At 37.4% G+C, this 22,500-nt stretch overlaps 1 protein-coding gene across 3 annotated transcripts in view; it reads right to left on the minus strand.

The window, feature by feature from the left end:
- The window catches only part of EPHA5 (EPH receptor A5), a 496,762-nt gene that overhangs the window by 4,611 nt on the left and 469,651 nt on the right, over positions 1–22,500 (minus strand). For all 3 annotated transcript variants that reach the window (XM_082259443.1, XM_082259442.1, XM_082259444.1), the window contains 5 exons: positions 21,616–21,801; positions 17,151–17,212; positions 14,804–15,013; positions 11,022–11,171; positions 5,242–5,435 (listed from right to left, as the gene is read on the minus strand). In XM_082259443.1, the coding sequence (XP_082115569.1) occupies positions 5,242–5,435; positions 11,022–11,171; positions 14,804–15,013; positions 17,151–17,212; positions 21,616–21,801 (802 nt within the window). The remainder of the gene's footprint in view (positions 1–5,241; positions 5,436–11,021; positions 11,172–14,803; positions 15,014–17,150; positions 17,213–21,615; positions 21,802–22,500) is intronic.

Genomic DNA, 22,500 nt, shown 5'->3' on the forward strand with positions numbered 1-22,500 from the left:
CCTGTCAATGCTACTGAATAGGCCAGTGATGGTGTACCTTGGCACCCCAGATGTTTTAGAACTACATTTCCTATGATGCTCATCTACACTGCAGAGTGCATGAGCATCATAGGAAATGTAGCTCCAAAACATCTGGGGTGCCGTCATCACTGCAATAGGGCAATATAAGAAGCTGAATTCAAGTCAAATTCAAGTATTTAAAATACGTTTAACGATTAAAAAAAATACATACATGGATATAATTATTGTTTTTTTATTGCCTGCTTGGAGTTCAGCTTTAAAAAAATCTGTAGTATATTTTACTTTTTTTCATATATTCTTGTGTTTGCCTTTCTGAAAAGGGGGCAGTGGTGTGAAGTAATTGTTACTACATGTATTCTATTTTTACAGAAAACTTATGCCAGCAATTTGCAATTAATGAATGGCATTTTAGTCAGCAGATATTTTTATACTCCCAGTAATTTACAGGTAGCAGCACAATTTTTCATAATTAACATAATTTAATTTCTTGATGTGACCTTGAGTGTCAGCCAATAGCATCATTATTATCCTATTACAGTTTCCCTCTCATCAAGTCCTCATGTTTATTATACTGCTGAGCCAGGCTGCTGAAGCTCTTACAGGGGTTAAATGTTTATTATTGGCTTTTGCGCATTTTGCAGCATTCTAGACATTTATGACTGCATTTTTCCTGATCCTCTGTTGTGACATTTCCAAGTAAAATGTAGTGCAAAAGTCACTGTGACTTATGCTTTAAAGGGACATACTGTACTTATTAAGAAGCAAACTTGACATTTTCTTCAAGTGAATCTTCCATCTACACTTTTTAATTCAGTAGTGATTGATAATAGTGATTGACCATCAGTGAATAATTGGTGAAAGTTACATTAATGGCTTTAAAAAATATATTCTGAAGTATATTTCTAGCCAAACTATTTTTTAGCTTTGGATAGAGTAGGGAACAGTTTAACAGTTTGAACCACCATCAGGTTTTTATTGCTGTCAGTGTCCCTTGGGAGATTTATCCTCTCTATTTGTCAAGGTAAGTACTGTTATGCCACAGGAAGTGAAGGGAAATCCTAAATGTTACAGTTGTCTCGAGATGTCCACTTCCTTTGGAGAAATACTGTCTCCTCTCACTTTCTGTTAAGCCTCCAGCATAAGAAATGAAGGGAAATCACCCCAACAGAATACAGACAGCATAAAAATTCTAACATTCTGTCCTTAACTGTTTCAAATAGTCAGTACAGGCGGTCCCCGGGGTTACAAACATCCGACCTACAAACGACTCCTACTTACAAACGGAGGGAGACAACAGGAAGTGGGGAGAAATCTCATAACTGATGGACTGCTGGGGAAGCTGATTACATTGTTATCAGTTAAGCTCTGATGAAGGGGGGGGGTGGCTCTTGGACCCCAAAACCCACTGGATTTTTTTTGGATTGTCCCCATTTTATTGGAATGAAGTTGTATCTGGACCTCTTAGCAGTGGTGCAGCACTTCAATTTCCAATTTTGTTAAATCACTATAGTAGACAGTGCTACTATAGTGATTGTTGTAGTCTTCCAGATCCTGTGCTGAGTGGCTACTCCACTGCATACTGACTACAGGGGGTTGCTTGATAGGCACTTGCTAGGCATCCTGAATACAAGGTGTTCTCTGAGTGTATGCAGTGGAGGGGAAGGGTAGTGATGTCATGGTGTCAGTTAGAAAATACTGTTTATATTTTACTTGCTATTTTTTGAAAACTCTGAAAGTTGTTTTATGCTATGCATAGAGGGCTAGGGAGTTAATGTTTACTACAATTAACTCTTTCTATACTCTGCGTATCAGTTGTTAGTTAGCTTTATTTGAACACTGTCTGTCCTAACAAAGAGTTAAACATTAAGAAGCTGGGCTCCCCCTGTTTATGTTCAGGAGAGGATATATGTGTTGGGTTCCTCAAATTTTAAACCGTTAACAAATTCCTCCTTAAAGCAGAGACACACCAGAAGCCCAGCACAGTCAAAGGACTGGGCTTATGGCATGTTTCATTTTTTGAGGAGAGATTATTTACTCCTGGTAAATAATCTCTCCTTAAAAAAAAACAAACAAACAGTCATAGAGACCTCCTATCTAAGTGGATGCCCTATCGGGAGAAACGCGTCAGGGAGGAGGTGCCGCATCATCACATCTAGACCAGGCAGCGGTCCGCACTGCAGGCGGACCCCGCCATACAGCTCCTCCGTGAGGGAACTCGCTATTATTGTCTTCACAGCTGTAAGTGCAACCATTTGTTTTAATAAAAATATACTGTTGGTAATGCACCATTGCGGTCCCCTCTGTTGTGTCCCCTATTATTGAGGTCAACCAGACTAAGGAGTTACAGCAGCCAATCAGAGTCTAGCCACCTTTGGCAGGATCTTCTTTCATCAGGCTTTCTGACTGGGTCTGTTCCTCTTGGACACAAGCAACTACATCAGCCATCCTAGAGTCCAGTAACCCCCGGCAGGACCACTCATCACCATAGAACCAGGCTTCTTGTTTGGCTTTTGTCCGGTAAGAGTCTAGGGAGCACGAGTGTGACAGAGTGCCTTCTGTATTTCTGGGAACTTTTCTACCTGGCTGCATGACCTTTGGAGCGGTCATATTCATATATGCCCTTAACGTTTAACTTCTGGTACGAGGCCAAGCTGGTGGTGGGACTTTGCACCTTCCAATCACAGTTCACCTTTCCCCAAGCTGGAAGTTTATGTCACCATTCTTTGCACTTTATTTATGGACTTATAACATGGACGTATATTGCACATTGGTGTATCACTAGTCACCTTCTGGACATTTTTTGTTTTACATGAATTGCATTATTATTGCATTTTTGGTTTATTTGTTTGCATCATTTGTATGTTGCACATATGCACTAGGGCAGCGCACCTGATTTCTTTACCCATTCTACAACATACACTCTAAGGTAGCAGCACACCCTATATTGAATCAGCGCACTTTCCTACCCACCACACTCAGGCTCTCAGCTGCCAGTCAAAGCATCTGGGTGGATTTGAAATTAAAATCAAGATTTCTTCAGAGCTTGGACCAGCTCAATGTTGTCAGCCTACAGCAGACTTTAGCCCGCTGTTGGCCAAAAACGTGTCCCAGGAGTGCAGAACTAAATGCACTCCTGTGATCCATAGAAGATTGACCAAAAGAACTTTGGCCATACTTCTTCTTTATTCAATTTATTGGTGGATGGGAGCTTTATTAGACCTGGGTTAGAGACTACAATATAATGTAGCTCAACACTGGTTTGTGAAAAATTGAAAAAAATCTTTATTAAGGTAATTGTAATAAAAATGGTAAAAGAACCATACACAGTAATGATGTCAGACTTTACAAAAGCACCTGTGAGATCTCTCCCATAGATAACCAACTCGTCATACTCTGTAAAAACACTATGAGCTCAAATACACTCCACCCCGCGCCCAAGGCCACCCCAGACCACACAGACAGCCCACCAATATTGCACTGCACCGAGATAGAGGATCAGAGATTGCTCCTGGAGATTGCTGTGCATATAAGATGATTTAGTTTTTGGCAAAAATCACAAATGATCTCAGTACACTGATCCCCTGGCCGTATTTCAGACTTCTAGGGACTATTGGCTTTGTAGTAGGAGGGAAATTTATGTCGCGGCAGTGGAGTGGATAAATTGAACATGGAATATGTCACTCCTACAAATTTAGTGGATGGTGATAATGATAACCCATTGTGTCCGAGAGTAGCTGTGCCATATCCATATTGTCATACATGCCAATGTTGAGAACTCCTAAGAGGATTCAGAAATTATTGTAGATAATTCAGGGTGAAGAGATTAGTTCAGGAAGCTATTCGATCCAAACACAGTGTCCAGCTTCTGGACTCCACAGCATAATCACAGTGTCATGAACTCAAAGTCCATTCTGTCAAGTGGATATCAAAAGATAGAGCAGTTCGCCCAGCTCACACCATGTCTTATCACTTCTGGATGGTAGTTTGTTGTAGAAAAACAGCTAGGGATAAGTCCCAGCTTGTAAGCAATGTCTCCGGTATATAGATCAGGATGTAGCAGCAATATGATTTAAAGATTCCTCTTACCAATCCATAGCAGGGGAAAAACATAGGAGATATTGGTCCCTGACCGGGCCGATATATAAATGGAATCTTACAGGTGTTCACTCGGTGGTGAGCCGGATGATGGGCGAACTGAGCTGTAGCTGGTAATCTCTTATAGATCATATCCAGTGTTGCCGATTCCCTCCAGGAGTCCTTGGTCAGTTAGTTGCCCCTAAGTGTCAGCCGGCTCTGCAGGAAGGCACGTGTACTGGGGTGTAGGGTGGAGTAACGAGCCCAATGCGTGACGTCAATGCGTTTCACGCGCCCCTGCACTCTTCTTTAGGAGGGTGGATTGGTGGGCTGTCTGTGTGGGCTGGGGTGGCCTTGGGCGTTGGGTGGAGTGTATTTGAGCTCATAGTGTTTTTATAGAGTATGACAAGTTGGTTATCTATGGGAGAGATCTCACAGGTGCTTTTGTAAAGTCTGACATCATTACTGTGTATGGTTCTTTTACCATTTTTATTACAATTACCTTAATAAAATTTTTTTAAATTTTTCACAAACCAGTGTTGAGCTACATTATTGCAACCTCTTTTTCTTTTTGGTTCTCTGTCATATTTGATTGGTTGCTGTGCTCCCCGGTCTATTATTGACCGTTTGGTATGAAATATAGCAGGGGATACCCCCTACCTGGGATTGTTTTGGGTGGGTTGTGGTACCCTGGGACATTCCATATTCTGTTTGATCCCAGAGACTACAATATACAGAGGGGTCTTGACAAGGAAGTTTTGCTTCTGCATAGATGATTTATGAATTATGAGGCTAACACATTATGTTTAATGAGTGCTGGCTTTCATTTGGATTTATCAGTTTACACTATATGTTAGTGTACAGCACACGGAGCATTGGCATGTTGTCCTGTACTCTGAATAAAAAAGCATGCAAGGTGGCACGACAATGGAAAACTGGAAGTATGCTACAGTTTTTCAATAGTGATGATTCAGGGAGGCTGAATGAAAAACGATAAGGTATTTCATATCTATTGTAGCTAGGAAACACAGAGCTTGCAAGGTAGACACAATATTACTATGAGGAGCTATATCATGGTTTGCAATGTTTTAGTTTACAAAATATATAACAAGATCATAATTTAAGTGTTCTAAAATTATGTTTTACCTGTTAGATGAATTAACAAGTGACTTCAAGCTACTTGGGTTACGGATCAACTTGTCCAACATGCTGACAATCTCTTCAAACTTGGGCCTGCTGTTCCGGTCCTTCTGCCAGCAATCCAGCATGAGCTGATAAAGAGCAGCCGGGCAATCCATGGGACTTGGCAATCGATAACCTTCCTCAACAGCTTTAATTACCTAATAGAGACATTTTTTTTACATTTTGGATTAAAAACCTACAGATAACATGTGCCAAGCTAAAAAAAAACACTAATGTGTATTCAGAGATAGTTTGTTGATTTTGTTAAAGTGTTATATATTTACACAATTGTCTCAACATGTTTGACCCTGCATTGCTACAGATTAATCATGCAGCATTTTGTGGCTTTACATTATTAATATTTTAGGTAAATAAACACAAACATAACCCTCCTCTTATGTTAGAATTCCGTTACTATCCATGATGTTAGGGTCAGTTTTGACCCGTGTTTTAAATCAGCCATAAAATACCCTCTGAATAATTATTTATCATCAAATTTGTTTCTTACCTCTTGGTTACCTTGTTAGGCTTCTTTATCCTTGAAAAGATTGGTTTTAATATTTTTGGTATGACCCCTAGACCTTTCTTTTGATAGCATACCTCTCATTGTCAAATTTAAAAAATGGTAAAATAAAGTCAGCAACTCTGAAATGAATTTGTCCTATGTTTCTTCACTTTATTTAGAGAAGAAGACAAGCAGGAAAAGAGATAGGCCCCTCCCTAACTACAGCTCACAGGGTTGAGAGGGGATTGGCTGTCACTGTTACTAAGCAGAGAGAGTGTTTATGATTTCAGTTTTGGCACTAATTAGTGTCCTAAAATCCTATATTATAACTGGGTCAGAATTGACCCTAACACCATGAACGTCTTAATTTTCACCACAGTATTTTTTAATTTAGTGAAAAGGATTATTTTTCTATTACATTGTTTAAATAGAGGTTCCTGACAAAGTAAAAAAATCTTGATGCAATAAACAAATTTATGTGATACTTATAGACATTCAAAACCTGAAAACGAGTCAGTTTTGACCCTAACACAAGAGGAGGGTTAATGTTCATTATTTAAAAAAATGTTATGGTTTGGTTGTAAACAATTGCAGATTGAGTGTCATACACTGTTGCTTCTCATGCTATTCACCTGTCACTTTTTTTAATGATCTGAACTTATTGTAGCTCAAAGGGCCATTCCACACAAAACTGATATTTCAGTTTTTAGTAAATTCTGCCTAACCACTTCTGGACCAGAAAGGATTTACCCTCTTAATGATGAGGCCATTTTTTGCGATACAGCACTGCGTTACTTTAACTGACAAATGCGAGGTCGTGTCACGCTGTACCCAAATAAAATTGATGTCCTTTTTTCCCACAAATAGAGATTTCTTTTGATTATTTGATCACCTCTGCGATTTTTATTTTTTGTGCTATAAACAAGAAAAAGAGCGACAATTCTGAAAAAAAAAATATATTTTTCATTTTCTGCTATATAACATTTCCAATAAAAAAAATTTAAAAATCAAATTTTTTCATAATTTTAGGCCAATTTGTATTCTGCTACATATTTTTGGTAAAAAAAAATCCCAATAAGCTTATTTTGATTGGTTTGCTAAAAAAGTTATCACGTCTACAAACTAGGGGAAAGATTTATGTCCTTTTTATTATTATTTCTTTTTTTTTTTTACTAGTAATGGTGGTGATCTGCGATTTTTAGTGGGACTGTGACATTGTGGCGGACAGATCAGACCCCTAACTGACTTTTTGGACACTTTTGGGGGGGACCAGTGACATTACTACAGTAATCAGTGCTAACAATATGCACTGTTACTGTAATAATGACTCTGACAGGGAAGAGGTTAACCCAGGGGCGATCAAAGGGTTAAATGTGAGTCTAGGGGAGTGTTTTCTAACTGTGTGGGGGGGGTGGATTTGTTAAATCAACAGTGACCTGTGTTCCTAAATAGGAGTAACAAAAAGCTCTGTGTTGATAGTTGAGAGAACAACGGTCTGCCATGTTTACAACAGCAGACCGCCATTCTCTCTTCACGGGGAGCGATCGTGGGTTTCCCGGCGGAAATCATGGCCGCCAGCCCTGTGTATTGTCTTCCCAGCTGGTGAGTGTGCACGCGCCTCCATCTATTTGGGTAGAGCGTTGAACTACCGCACAATTGTCAGTTAAAATAACGCAGTGCCGTATCGCGAAAAATGGCCTGGTCATTAAGTGGTTAGAACTTTCCAGTCCAAAAGTGGTTAAAATAACTGTAACATCTTTGTGAACTGACCACTTTGTATCCTTTCAACCATAGATCATTCAGGTGATTAAGATGAGTAAATGAGAGTGATACGCTTGCTTCAGCTTTCTGAACACTGTGATGCTTGTAACAAGCAATACAGCTGCTAAATCTTATGTTGTACAGTTGCCAAACATCATGAACAGCTATTGTACTTTACTCAATAGAGAATAAAGGGGAAAAAAAGCATTATCACTGTGGTTTCTGGAAATTCCGCTGTGCATAAACAGTTTTCCCAGTTGATTCAGAAATGCACATGCAATCAGTTTCAGCATCTGATTAGGTGATCAGTTTAATGTACATGATGTAAGAAAGTACATTTATTTGCTTCAGAAGTTAATCATGTTTAGGAATGTTTCAGCACTTCCAATGGCAGTTTGATTTCCCTGTTGTTAGAACATGCTGGATGTCATACTATAGCATCTTACTAATGGAATAGATTAAAACTGCAAGAATACACCTGGATTGACCTGACAGGTTGTGGTTGCACATAGTTAGTATATGATTGGAGGAAAGAGGATTAGGTTTTTAAAGTGAGGAAGGTTTATCTAAATTCTTGTAAGGTGCAATGGGCAATATGGCAGTACCTATGAAAGGGGGGCAAAGTGTAATACTGCCTAGTACTATTAGAAATGAGCTCAATGTTTGGTCTGAATCTACATTCCTCCTGGCAAGGCAACCCCTCCTCCATATTGAGGGCATATGGCCTGGTATGGTTCAGGGAGTGGGGAGCGCATCCTGGTTCTCCCCTTCCTTTCCTGGCCAGCCAGGCTGCATGCTCAGAGTAAGGGTCTGGTATGGTTTTAGGGAGACCTCATGCATTTTTTTTTTTTTGCTTTTTTTTTGCATGGAGTCCCCCTCCTAAAATCTGCACCATACCTGAAGGGTTTCCTGGCAGACCACATGCATTTTTTGTGTGAGGTACCCCATTCAAATCCATATCAGATTTAAAGGGTTTGATATGCATTTTGGAGGAGACTTGCATTTTTTTTTTCATTCTTGCTGTTCTACAGCAAACATGACATTTAAAAGGAAAAAATATATACCATTTAAATTCATAGTTATCTTTTCCAGCTTCTTAGTTTTAAAAAGAAAAAAAAACCAGCACACATGCCCCTCCAAATTCCCTCTAAAATACATAGATGATTCTTAGAGGGGGGGGGGGGGGGGTATGTGTGCTGGATTAAAAAATAAAAAAAGTTTCCTTTTTAAATGTCAGTGCTTCTGCAGTACTTTCTGTACATCAAAGAGAAGGACCCCATTTACAGACAGTATTAGGACACCCCAGGCATGTTTTTGAGATGAACAGGACATTTTTAATGTTCCACTTGTAGAGAGACAAGAACATAAAAGTTTAAACATCCAGGGTATGTTCCATCTGTAAGGCAGACATCACATCTGATCATCATCTTTAGTAATAATACAGCCCATTAATAAGGGTAGAGCCATCATACGAGCTCCACATTGTACATTTATTATAGACACAAAAAGAGAATGCTCCCCCCCCCCCCCCAATCCACTCTAGCAATAGTAGTCATAACTCAGGTTGTGCAGGAGTGGACTGTGTGGGTAAGAACCTTTCTACATACATATAATACAACAAAAGCGATGCTAACTAGGCTCAATGTGAAATTTCTCTGACCGCCACAGGAGGCCAGACCCCTGAGGAATCATCTAGAACAAGAAAGAAATAGTGGGAACAAGGGAAGGAACAGAAACTAAAAGGGGGATAGGGGAAAGAGGGGAAAAAGAGTAAACCTCAAACAAACAAGCATAACTCTTCATTATTTCTGAGAACTAAAAAAATTGGATTTCTTTTCTCCACAAGTGTCCTAACCAATTGTCGTGTCACAAAAAAAACAGAATGCTGACCGGTTACATATAGCTGAGTATAGGTTGGGACACTAGGCAGACAGGGACAATGGCACCCTACCAGATCACCCAACTATAACATAGCCCTATCAAGGACTCCAAGGACTCCAATTTCACTGGGATGACTAATCGTTCTTATCCATTTCTATGGAGTAATACATCCACCCAGACCAGATGTCCAAAAACTGTTGTTCCCTTTGCTGACTTGTATAAACCCATCTCTCGACCTCCCTTCACCAATCTTCTAAGGTAGGGCAGATATTTTGTCTCCAATACCTGGGAATAAGACATTTAGTTGTATTCAGGAAGTGTCGAGTAACACTACCTTTATAAGATTTTAGAGAGGAGGGAATGTCATGAAACAAATAATGTGGGGGAGTAACTTCAATAGGCTTAAGAGTGTTTTTTTTTTTATCCATGGGGAAATATCATGCCAAATTTTTTGAATCTTGGGGCAGGTCCACCATAGGTGTAAATAGGTGCCTTCTGGTGGGCAACCTCTCCAGCACCTAGAATCCACTTGTGGGAAAATCCTGACTAAGCGATTGGGTGTCCAGTACCAACTAGCTAGAACCTTATCCATCTTAACATTTTCTGTCTGAAGCCTAGCCTGTTTAGGGTTTTCCCCCTTATTTTTTGACACCCCCTCGCCTACTATGCCAGAAAATTGGCATTTTTCATTTGACTGATTCAGCTTCCATAGAGATTCGACATCTGAACTTCTTGGAAGTTTGCCAAATCCATGCCAAAGCAAACTCAGGGCAGTTCAGCTCATCACTCACTATGCATATATGGCTGCAATTTGTTAAGCCTAGAGAGATAGTAAAAGTTGAAAGTAAAACTTTAGGTAAATTAAAAATATTCAGCTGAATTATGTTTACCTGCCAAAGGATTTGTAGTTGTGGTTATCCAGACAGATGAATTGCTTAATGAGCTATATGAAATAAACTTCTGTCTAATAGGTTACCATGGTAATATCATATCTATATATTCCATTAATATATATCCAGTTTTGGCATCCATATGTATTATTGCATCACACGCTAATGATAGCTTTAATGAGCGAAACTCTGCTTGTTTCTTAGACTAAGTGTCCACTAGACAGTTGTCCACTAAAAGAGAATCTGTGTATATTAAGTCATTACAGATAACCATACTACCATCAGTGCATACATAAGAACATCTGCAATATGGAGGGGGGGCTGCAGGGGATCACCCAGGAGGCACACTGGAGCATAAATATATCCAGTCAGTCATATTATAGATAATATTCCAATCAAAGAAAGAGCAGTCATCCAATCATCAAAATAATGGGCGGAAAGAGGGTTATATTCCAAAATAGATGAGCTCTGAAACTGTCAGGAAATACCAAGGTAGCCAACTTCCCCCATTTCTCCTGGGGCCCAGCCACTGTACAATATTTGTGGCTATTGTCTCTCAAATTATACTGAAATGTCTATTTAAAAAAAAAATTAACCTCATCTCTCTCTCTATTTGCTGCCTATTGAAATGCTCACTTCAGTTGTTTTTTGAAACCACAAACTTTTCAAAATTTAAAGCATATGACTTGTTTTATGGTTCTACTTACATCTTGATTTGTCATCTCCCAGTAGGGTCTTTCACCATATGACATGACTTCCCACATCACTATTCCATAGCTCCAGACATCACTAGCAGAGGTGAACTTACGGAAAGCAATTGCTTCAGGGGCTGTCCACCGTATGGGTATTTTTCCTCCCTGTAAACATTAGAACTTATGGTCAGGTAACACAGTCTGTGACTGCTCTTCCTATTCTGAAAGCAATAATGAAACTGAGTAAATAGGTTGGAACAAGGCTCTAAGCCATAAACACACATATCATTTGATGCTCAGGTGAAGTAACACAGGAAATAAAAAGTTCACATCCAACAACTGGTAATAATTTTGTCTCTGGAGTAAAATAAAATTCATGAATCACATGATGTATTTCAAAACAATGAATTGAACTCCATTTACAGACAGTTCAAGATCAGGGCTGTAATCTTCCTTCCTGAACAGTTATTACGGAGCTACATGAAAGTAATAAACTGTACAATAGTGGAAGAATGAAGGTATAGTCCTGAATGTCAAGTGTGATACACTGCCTAGATTTACAGATAAAATCTAAACTATGAAACTCTGTTGCTGATTACAAATGTGCAGTGTGCTAAGTGTGTTGGCTCAGTTCAAGCAGATATAATAAAATGCACATGACATGCAGTACAGATGTACAAGACTTATCCGTATTTCATTTGTCATATGGAAGGAAATAACTTTTATATAATAGGCTTTAATAAGCACATAGGGAAACAGCCAACTTCTCACAGTAACTTTAATACTAAAGATCACCCTACAGAATATAGCATGTAACGCAGAGGTGGTTACATTTAATAAAACCTAAATACCATAGTTCAAATTGAACTTTCCTGTATTTCAGAGCCAGACGTAATAGTTCAAACTCAATTCAACTTTGATTACTAGTTGGATGCATATCATATTTTTCCACAACATTAAACCATATACTAAGCATTGTTATGGACTTTTTTGATTTCTGTTATTTCATCTCCTCCATGTTGTTTTGTGGGAATGCTTATTCAGATTAATAGATGTCATTGTTCCATTTTTTCACACAAAAGCAAAAAACATAAAAAAAGTGTAGTGTACAAGGTGAATTTTTCAGTCTATTTCTTTTTCAATAAATCAGTGCTTTAGGCTATATAGTTGGTCCACAGACAAACAACAATGTTAACTTAGAATGTATGATGCCAACCAAAAATAAATGTCTGTACCTTTGATTAGACTCTGGAACTTGACCTACAACTGCAAATGATTCTCAGTTTGTTTGGAAGCTTTTGTACCATTTGTTTGAAAGGGTCCAGAATACTGATGCCTACTTCAGTAATAAATGTGTGAGAGTCACAGTGGGGTTGATTTACTAAAACTGGAGGGTGCAAAATCTGGTGCAGCTCTCCACAGAAACCAAACCGCTTCCAGATTTTTTTGTCAAAACTTTATTGAACAAGCTGAAGTTAGAAGCTCATTGGCTGCCAAGCACCAATGCACCAGATTTTGCACTCTCCAATTTTGGTATATCAACCCCACTATGTTATGTTTTTTGATATTTGCCCTAAAAGCGCGGAAAAATTACCTAGATGTTTCTGCCACAATGCCATAAGGCAATACAGAAGTAAATGCCTTCTGTAATCAACCTACAGTACTCACATATATTAGACCTACAGTACTCACATATTATCACAAGATCTATGAATAAACACATCTAGCAAGACAAATATAACAAATATCACATTGATATGGCCAGCAAAGCAGAAGATCCCTGTGTTGAGAGGAAGCATTCTCAAAAATGATGATAATTCTTTCTTGTTAGTGTTTTTTTTTTCTCTTTGAACTTCATTGGTAAATTGACACTTTTTAAATGGCAAGTCTACCCTTAAAGTATATCTAAAGCCAACATTTGGTTTTTCCACCTGTTTCCCATTGGTGAGAACTGCTTTTAATAGATACAACAGCAAGTGAGAACAAATCTCTTATCTGTCACTTGAACAAGTGTCCCTATTTCCTCTGTATTTCTGTTTTGGTGACATCTCAACATTTTAAGTCCTCCTTTTGCCACCAAAACAGATACTTTTGCCACTAAAGCAGCCCTGACCCATTAAGGCATGGGCTCCACTAGACCCCTGAAGATATGCTGTGCCATCTGTCTACATTGTAAGTGCAATTTTTTATGCAAGGTTTTAATGAATTATTGTCGTACTGCACTGTGAGAAGCACTTACCTTTTTTCTACATGATACTTACTCTGGGCTCATGAGGTTTACACATGCCGGTGGATTGTGTGCAATCGTAGGCCAGAATCCTTCTTAGATCAGCTGTAAGGGGCATCAAGAATGCCATCCCTTACACCCACAAGCTATTGATGACTACCTGTAATGGGGGTCATATGTGTCTGGTGAGTGCGCTGTAAGCATATATGTTGGTGAGAGAAGAAACTGAACATTGGTGTGGGAATTCATAGAGGATTTTTTGTTTCACTTGGCTGGCAACACCTGGTGGCAGATTATGAACACTATAATTATATTTGCACATTTCTGTCATTATTGATTGTTGATTTTTGTTATACGTGGTATAATTGTTGTACACATTTTTTTTTGAGGAGCGTGGTTATTAATATCTGCTTTACTATTTATAGGCATGTTGCCTTACAACGGGTGGCTCCTGAATCTCATTGAGTCTTAATTTAATCACATAATATATTTTTGTTTTAATCACATTGGTTTGCTTGGTTTGCATGGGTTAAGGGTTTATACCCATATGCAATATGCTCAGACACCTGCCATTGAATTGGGGGATGTATCACGCATTTCCCCATAACAAGAAGTAGCAGATATATCTCAAAGTTCTGGTGGTGGTTTTGAGGAGCACAGGAACTAACTAAGGTCCAACCATGGTAATTTCTGTGCACCTAATTTAATATTTATCTAGTATGGGCTAAAAAAAAAAAAAAAAAATCACAGATCAGCTTTTATGTGTGCATAAACTGCTAAAAGCCTATGGGTTAGTGCATTTAAATTTTTAAAAAATAAGTCATCATTGGCCTACTGTAAACCATGTTGGAGTTATCCAGGACACTTTCTGTGATTCAATTATTTTGTTGGAAAAATAAAGGGGCCTTCCTGGCTCTAGTCAAAATTGCTTAGCAGCAAATCTGCTGCCATTAAATCAATATTATTTGTATTGTACGGAACATTCAACAAATTGCATAATACAACAGGCTACTTAGAAAATGCTAGCAACAATTTAGCTTCTTCATAAAACCACGCCATATTAAGAAATAATCCCACTAAAATGTACAAAAATACGCACAAGAGATTTGAAACAGACATCTGAATCCACAACAAACAAGGCAAGCATAGATAACAGGAGTTATAGACAGGTAGAATATACATTTTAATAAAAGATTTATAGTACTGCACAGTTGCCCATAAACCAGGTTGCAATATACTAATTTCTACAAGTTGAGGGACCAAAGTCCATTACATTATAGAAATAAAAACACATTAGAGTTGATATACAAAAAGGCATAGAGACTGTTCTGTTAGCAATGTAAATGTTCACTTAATTCAGCTTACTCAATATGGCGAAGCTACATTCGTTTTGCTGATCCAATAGTGTAAGCAAAAATCTTGTTTTCCTAATTTCCCTTGCCATTGACTAGGTATTTAAAGTGAACACAGTTTCACCTTATTCAGATAGTTAGGTGAACAGTCTCTATACATTTAGTAAAATAACCCCATATATAATTTATTGAAACAATAGACTGTATATAAAGCTTACCCTTGTTGTGTATGCAGCTTCAGGATCATCTTCAAGAACCCTAGAAAGGCCAAAATCTGAAACCTTGCACACCAGATTGCTGTTAATAAGGATGTTTCTTGCTGCCAGGTCTCTGTGTACGTAGCCCATGTCTGAGAGGTACTTCATTCCAGATGCAATCCCCCTCAGCATACCCACTAACTGAATCACAGTGAACTGGCCATCATTTTTCTGAAGAAAGAATATGTACAAGTTAGACATTAAAAATGGCTTTTTATGGTGATAGGGCACAGTAGGAGTCAAACAGCATTTTTTCATGTCATGAATACAAGTGCTGCCTAAGCTTCTTCTGAAAATGCAATTTGCCTGGCTGATACAATGACCCTTTTTCTAATAACACTTTCTGAGTCACTGACATGGAGCAAGTAAGCAGCTTAAGAAAGTCAAAGAAAAGTCAGAAGTTATCATCTGCATACTTGTTCCAGGTTAGTATCTCAAAGTTTTGAAGAGAGTCATTGAGACTGTAAGGAAGCCAGAAGTTTCAAAAGAAGCAGCCAGAAATTGCAGCCTGACTGTTTCTCTATTGATTTTTTTTTCAAAGAAATTTACTCATAATATTTTAAAATAATAATATGCATGTTTCTGTTCTTAAATTCTCCACGGAAATTCATAGCAGTCCAACAGAAAATACAGTAAAATGGTAACTATAAGAAAAGCGTAGCACATATCAACACTGTTTTATGTGTTGTCCATCAATGTTTTATAGAGGTATACAATATCTTCACATCCTCCCTATACAGAGGGTGCCACGTTCACTTTAAATTAAATCCAGATTTTGTTTCCCTTAAATGATTCTGTCAATCTATTTGATATTCTGGGGCTCAGCTACATTTTATTGGATCGATTTAGTCTTATTACCAGCTTCCAGGAATAAGCATACAAAGTATGGTGGCCACAAAGATAACATCAAAGAGGTCCTCTTTAGAAATTGGGTGTGAGCGCTAAGAAATATTTGCTCTTTATAGGACCTAATTTCTTTTTCAATTTCTGCATGACTGCAGCTTTATGACCACCATACCTTGGTATGATTTTACCTGAAATATAGTTTTGTAAAAATATGTTTTGAATACATTTTGTTATCATTTTTACTGTACATTTTATTATGATTTATGTACACTATTAAACCTTTGTATACCTCTGCTACATCTTTATGAAACGTGACTTAGTTCTGCATCAGAACTGCAGTTGGCATGCTAACTTTAGTTTGTACATAGTCTGGCACAGACAGTTCTAAACTATGATGGGGTGCTAACTATTCCTCACTAAACCCAAAACAAGAAACAATGTTTTATAGTATCTAATAGAAGGACTGCCACTTTCTAGAATTGCAGCAAGGAGTTGCTTTTTTTTAATTAAATGGCTAAGAAGAATCTAGAGAAAGAGTCTGCTTTTAATTTAACATGGAAAGCCTTTTTAAGGATTTATATAGTTAGAACTGCTAACACACAGAGCATTCATGGTTTGCCAACCATGTTCACATTTATAAACTCTGATTAGGAGGCAGTGTTTTTAAAATGAGAGTTTTTTTTTTTTCCTTTTAAGAAAATCATCAGGGTTTTTAGCGAAGGTTAAGCTAGGACAGTGTCTTGTGCAATAACTCACACAAGCAACGCTTGGCAGCCATGCACTGGAAAGGAGCCTTAGACAATGTACAAGCACATGAGCAACCAACATTGCAATCAAATGTTACAAAATTGCCCTGGAAATAGGAAAAAGGGTGATTTTAGTAAAATACACCGTACTTGTGGTTAGAAAAGCATTTTGGATTGCCATAGGATTTTCAGGTTTAATACAATGCATAATACAATGACTGCACAAGCAATGATATGCATGAAATAACATTAAACCTATAGCTCAAAGGGTTATCTAAAAGTGGGTTCAGTTAAAAGAGAAGTATGAGGTTTGAAAAAAAACAAACCTACATACCTAGCTTGATGCAGCCTCAGTCTGATGGTTCACTCTGTCCCCAGTTGCCTCCAGAAACTAAGAACCAAGCCATCAAAGACCACCGAAGACCACTAATCCCTCATTTCTTGGTAATCTCTGCCCCGCCAGCACTCACTGGAGCACTGGGCTGTGGAGGGGTGGGAGTGCAAGCGAGTGGCTCAGGCTCTCAAAGGCATGAAGAGAAGCTGAACCAGCTGCTGGTCAGGCATCTGGGTAGATGCCAACATGAATGTCGGGATCTCTCTAGAGTCTGGGCCAGCTGAGTAATGTTAGTGGGCAGCAGATTTTAGACAAGGGATTTTTCACTATATAAAATAAATATGGTTAAGTATATTTAGGTATAGCACATAAGCGATGCTACCTTTAAAAAAGTATCCAAAGAACCATTTTCCATGTATTCTGTGACGATCATCACTGGTTTGCCTGTAGGAAACAAAAAGTTTTTCTTAAGATAGCAAATAATATATGGAGATGTTTCTATAATATAAACCAGACATAAATAATAGCAATGATAAAGACAATGACCCCCATCTTAACAGTAACAGTTACTGCAGTGTCTACAGTAGCCTGTTTTGATAATTGTCGGTTAAATGGGACTTTCCAATAAAACTAGGTGATTTCAATCTTATTTTTTAAAACATCACTACTGATAATTATAACAAGAATCAATGAATCAAAGGGGCATATTGTATTTTCCAGATATTAATAACACATTTCCTGGAGAAATATTCACCCTATATTTAAAGCATATTTGCCAGATTGACAGGGCCAAATAACATTTGTAATTTAGTGGCTCTTTTTTTTTTGCCTAAGCAAGGCACATGTTATATGTCTTAAATATTCAAGGGGTGCATTTTTTCTTTCACATTTACTAGAGTGAGATGGCACATTGTTGCACGTTGCCTATTAGGAAACACATAGGGGTTGATTTACTAAAGGCAAATAGGCTGTTTATGTTGGAAGGAAAGTTTCAGCTTGCAAGGAAATTTGCCCAAAAGCTTAGAGATTGTGGTGAATTCCCTTTTTCAAAAATACCCAATCACATGCAAGAAAAATTTAAAAAAATGCATTTTTGCTTATGCATGTTTGAAGTATGGAAGTGAGCAGAGCTTCACCTCATTCACTAAGCTCTGGAGCAAATTCCCTTCCAAGCTGTAAAAAATATTTATCAAAGTGAACAACCTTTTTTCCTTTAGTAAATCAAGTCCTATGCTTCATTTTTAAATGTATTTGCTTTTTAAATATCACTCATAAAAGTGAATCTACATATTTAATTTTCTGCATGCTGACATGCTTAGAAATTTTCTTCCCCTCCCCTTTCTAATTTTTGAAAAATATAACACTGTGCTGGCACCCTCTCTTGCCCATTGAGAGTGAGAAAGTAAACAATGCCTGTTACCATTGAGCACCGAACCTTTGCAGGGGGAGAGGTAGCATATGGGCTAGTATTAGCATAGAATAAAGACATGATACCAAAGAAACCACAAGGTCTATCATATCACCAATCTCACAAACCACATGCCAACATTCCTCACAGCAAGTTACATTAACTTACCAACTGTAACTACTCCCTAGAATCTATGTTTTATACCTTGAATTAATATCCAGGAAAAAATAACTTTGCCTGTTTACCTTACTGATGTATGTAAACAGTGATACAAATCAACTACTGCATGTTTGATGTTTCTGTTTTCCATTGTTTTGTACCTTTGATACTTTATTCTCAATAGATACATTATGGGGGGAAAAAAAGACATGACTATGGGATATGACAAAAAAAAAAAAAAAAGTTGAAATTAACCCCTCGTGTGCTGAAACGATGTTAACGAAATGAAAGGATATTAGCTTCTTCATCATTATGTTAACTTTATTCTCTTAATTGTATTCTCCTTGTTGGGGGGAAGGGAGCTTTCACTTTTTACTAGGGTTTCTAAATTATTGGCACAAACAGTCACAAATGGTCTGCTTGACCCATATTGCCATTTAACAACACATTTATTGTTTATTAGAACTATGTGCAGTAATAAATACTTTGGAATCTCAAGCTTTACAACTCTTACTTGTCCTCGTGATAGATCCTAACATCATTGTTCCCATTACAGTAGTTAATATTATTAACAATATACTGTCGGTCTTCAGCTCCAACAGTTTACGCAACACTTTAAATATTGTACATAAACATCAGTCCCTGCCCTCAAGAAGCTTACAATCTAGGGTCCCTACCTCACATGCATGCATACAAGCACACGCATACTAGGGTCAACTTTAGATGGGGGCCAATTAACATACCAGCATGTTGTTGGAGTGTTAAAAGAAACCAGAGTACCCACAAGCACATAGAGGACATGTCAACATGTCTCACTATAGGCTTTGCTAATGCTACAAAATAAATGAGCATTTAATGATTCTTTGGGAGGATTTACTAAAAAAGTACATTTTTCACTTGTTCAGGAAAATTAAAAATAGGAGGTATTGTGAAATATGATTGAATGATTGAAGTAAGAACAGCTACTCCGAGCAAAATGTTTACAGCTTTACTAAGCTACAGGAAAAATGAAATGTACTGCTTTAGCAAATTCAGCATCAAGAAAGCAAGAGGATAACATTTTTATTGGATCGACAGAAGATTCAACACAGAAGATTCAACACATAAATATAAAATATCTATTGTATCTTTCTATCTATCTATCTATCTATCTATCTATCTATCTATCTATCTATCTATCTATCTATCTATCTATCTATCTATCTATCTATCTATCTATCTATCTATCTATCTATCTATCTATCTATCTAATCTTTAAATTAGCTTATATTTGTCCACTCTTTTTACACATTCTATCAGATTCAGGGGCAATTTCTATTTTTTTGGATTCCTACACTGTATGTTATCCCAATCAAAACTTTTTCGGATCAGGAGATAAAGTAGGAAAGGTTAAAACCTCTGACAAGATCCTTTTCGAAAGGGCACACAGACATCAATATAGACCTAGGAGTGGTTCTGGTTGTAGCTAAATGAACTTTTGAAGCAATTTAAAGGGCTTAGGGTCAGTGTGAAAAATATCACTTAATAAACCAGCCAAATGTCGTTAACTATTCTGAGTAGGTGCAAGTTTACCAAAGCGCAGCACCCTGGAATTCAAACTGTTCCTGACACCGATGCTATTATTATAAATCCCCAGCCAAGAACTGGAATGTTAGCAAAATAGCAACTCTAACTTTTATGCACAGTTTCCTGATAAGAAAACAAGCTGACAGTGAAAAAAATATCTGCAGGATATGTATTTGTGTTACATTTTCCTCATCTGGGTGCTGCAGTAGGAAAGTAATTGTTGAGCACATTAGCACCGGACCAGAAAGCATGAAATTAAAAGACACAAATAACATGGCAAATTAGAAGTCACATTAGAAGCCAAATAGATGTTTTAGCTAGATCAGAAAGAAAATAACCCTGTAAAATTCCAGCATCAGATCAATTTATACACCAAAAGAATAGAAACACAATACATAAATCAGACACGTGTTGCAATGATAGTTCTAATTTCTTTGGTTTTTATTTGCCCATATTGGAAAATAAATACATTACACCTAAACAATTAGTGTGGAGGTTAAAACTGTTAAAAAGTGTTTTCAATATGTTTAGCTGCTATAATAAATAGTTTATCCTTTGTGTTTTTAGTTAAGAAACAATTGTATGCTGCATTTAATATTAATATCAGTATTTACATATGGTTAAAGCATATGTAAACCCCCAATAAAATGTATATATTGCAGCTTACTAATCCTTAGATGGCTGCATTTGTTTTCTTTTTCTATTTTGTTACTTTATTTTCACCTGTTTGGCCAGTAAGAGTCGGTTCACACTGAGGCGATCCGACTATGGGGGGCGACCTGTGAAGTCGCGTGCACCGATGTGCACCACGACTTCGGCGCGACTTGCAGGGACTTCACATAATGGAAGTCTATGCAAGTCGCTCCCAGGTCGCCCCAAAGTAGTACAGGACCCTTTTTATAAGTCGGAGCGACTTGTGTCGCTCCTATTAGAATGGGTCCTGTACTACTCAATGGACCACGACCTACCGCGACTTGTCAGGCTGACAAGTCGTCTGACAAGTCGCGCTAGTCTGAATGGGCTCTAAGTCTGTTATTGTGTAGAATTCTTAAACACACCAAGTTATCTAGCAAAAGTGGCATTTTGAGGTATACGACAAAACTTTTATTACTGGAATGGGTGTTTATAATGGTCAGTTTTTATTCATTAGGGTGAAACCTTTATTCCAAAAGAAAAATAAATTTATTTTTTTTTGCTGCCTAAAAAGTGTTAGCTGGAGTTAATCTTTAATTTATTAGTTGCTAATGTAAAGTCCATCTAAATCAACTAGTCCATTTGACACTACTATCTTCAAACAATGCGGCTGTCTAAGGATGGCTACATTTAGGAAAGTTGCTTTTAAGAAATTATTTCCAATTAGTTATTAACTTAATCATCACTTCCCCAGTGCTCCTGATATCATCCCTTTCCTTTACACCCCAAAAATCTCATGTTCTATCGAAACTCTCATATGTTCCTTCTCAGTTACTTAGGACAGTTCCAAGTAAAAAATAAAATATTTCTTTGAGGTTTGTACACCTATTTTTATTGCCATATTGGCAAGTCAACATCAAATTATACTGTATATTCTATATAGCATGTTCTTCTTTTCTATGATGTAATTTAGATACTTATCATGCATAGCATCAACTGAATTAGGTTGTAGCTATTTACATAAAAATCAAGTTTTTGGTTAAAAAAACTTATGGAAGAATAAGGAAAAATAGCTACATACTTTTCGTGACTACTCCTTCCAAGTGAATGATATTTGGGTGATCAAATTGTCCCATTATACTTGCTTCTCCCAAGAAATCTCTTCTTTGCTTATCAGTGTATCCAGCTTTCAGAGTCTTGATTGCAACAGAAAACTCTCTCTTTCCAGGTAGTTTAATTCGACCACTGCAAACTTCCCCAAATTCACCTGCATATAAATAATGATCAATGCAATCAACTAGTTAGTTAGTCAGTCAATTAATCAATCTTTATCATCTACACTCATATTTTACATCAACATTAAAGTCAGCTTGCAAAAAAATAAAAACTGAAAAAAATCTACATTCAAAATCTTTTTTTTTTTTTAATTTAGTTTTTTCTATTCTTTTTTTTGTGTCTGAAAGTTTTTTAGTTATACGGCTCTAACTGCTAATACCTCTATGTTATAAAAACTATGGAAACCAACAGGTTCCCCTCAGCTTTCGTTTACAAATTTGCTCTGTACTTCTTATTGTAACTGTGGCCACTGAAGTTAGCAGATACCACTTGGAAATTGGAAAACCAAAATTGGGGCAGAGTTTCACAAATAGGGAGAAGATCCTAAAGGAGTGTATTTTTCAAACCAAGCAAACCTTTTTTTATGTTAGACACTTAAAAATTTGCACTTTAAAAAATAGAAACGTATCTGACTCTTTATTGAATGATTTAGAGTAAGTAAAGCTTCACATGTGAAACATTTATAAGAGTAAGTTGACAAGCACGGAAAAGGTCTAGAGTGGCATAAACACTGTGATGGGGAGGTGGGGACGCTCGTATAGGGAATCCAGTGGTAGATAATACATATAGTTCAGTAAATAAGGTAATTCAAAGTCTATGTAGAAATGCCAGCCAGCTTGTCAGAGTAGGA

The sequence above is a fragment of the Pelophylax lessonae genome, assembly GCF_965119305.1.
Source record: "Pelophylax lessonae genome assembly, chromosome: 1".
NCBI classification, from domain to species: Eukaryota; Metazoa; Chordata; class Amphibia; order Anura; family Ranidae; genus Pelophylax; species Pelophylax lessonae.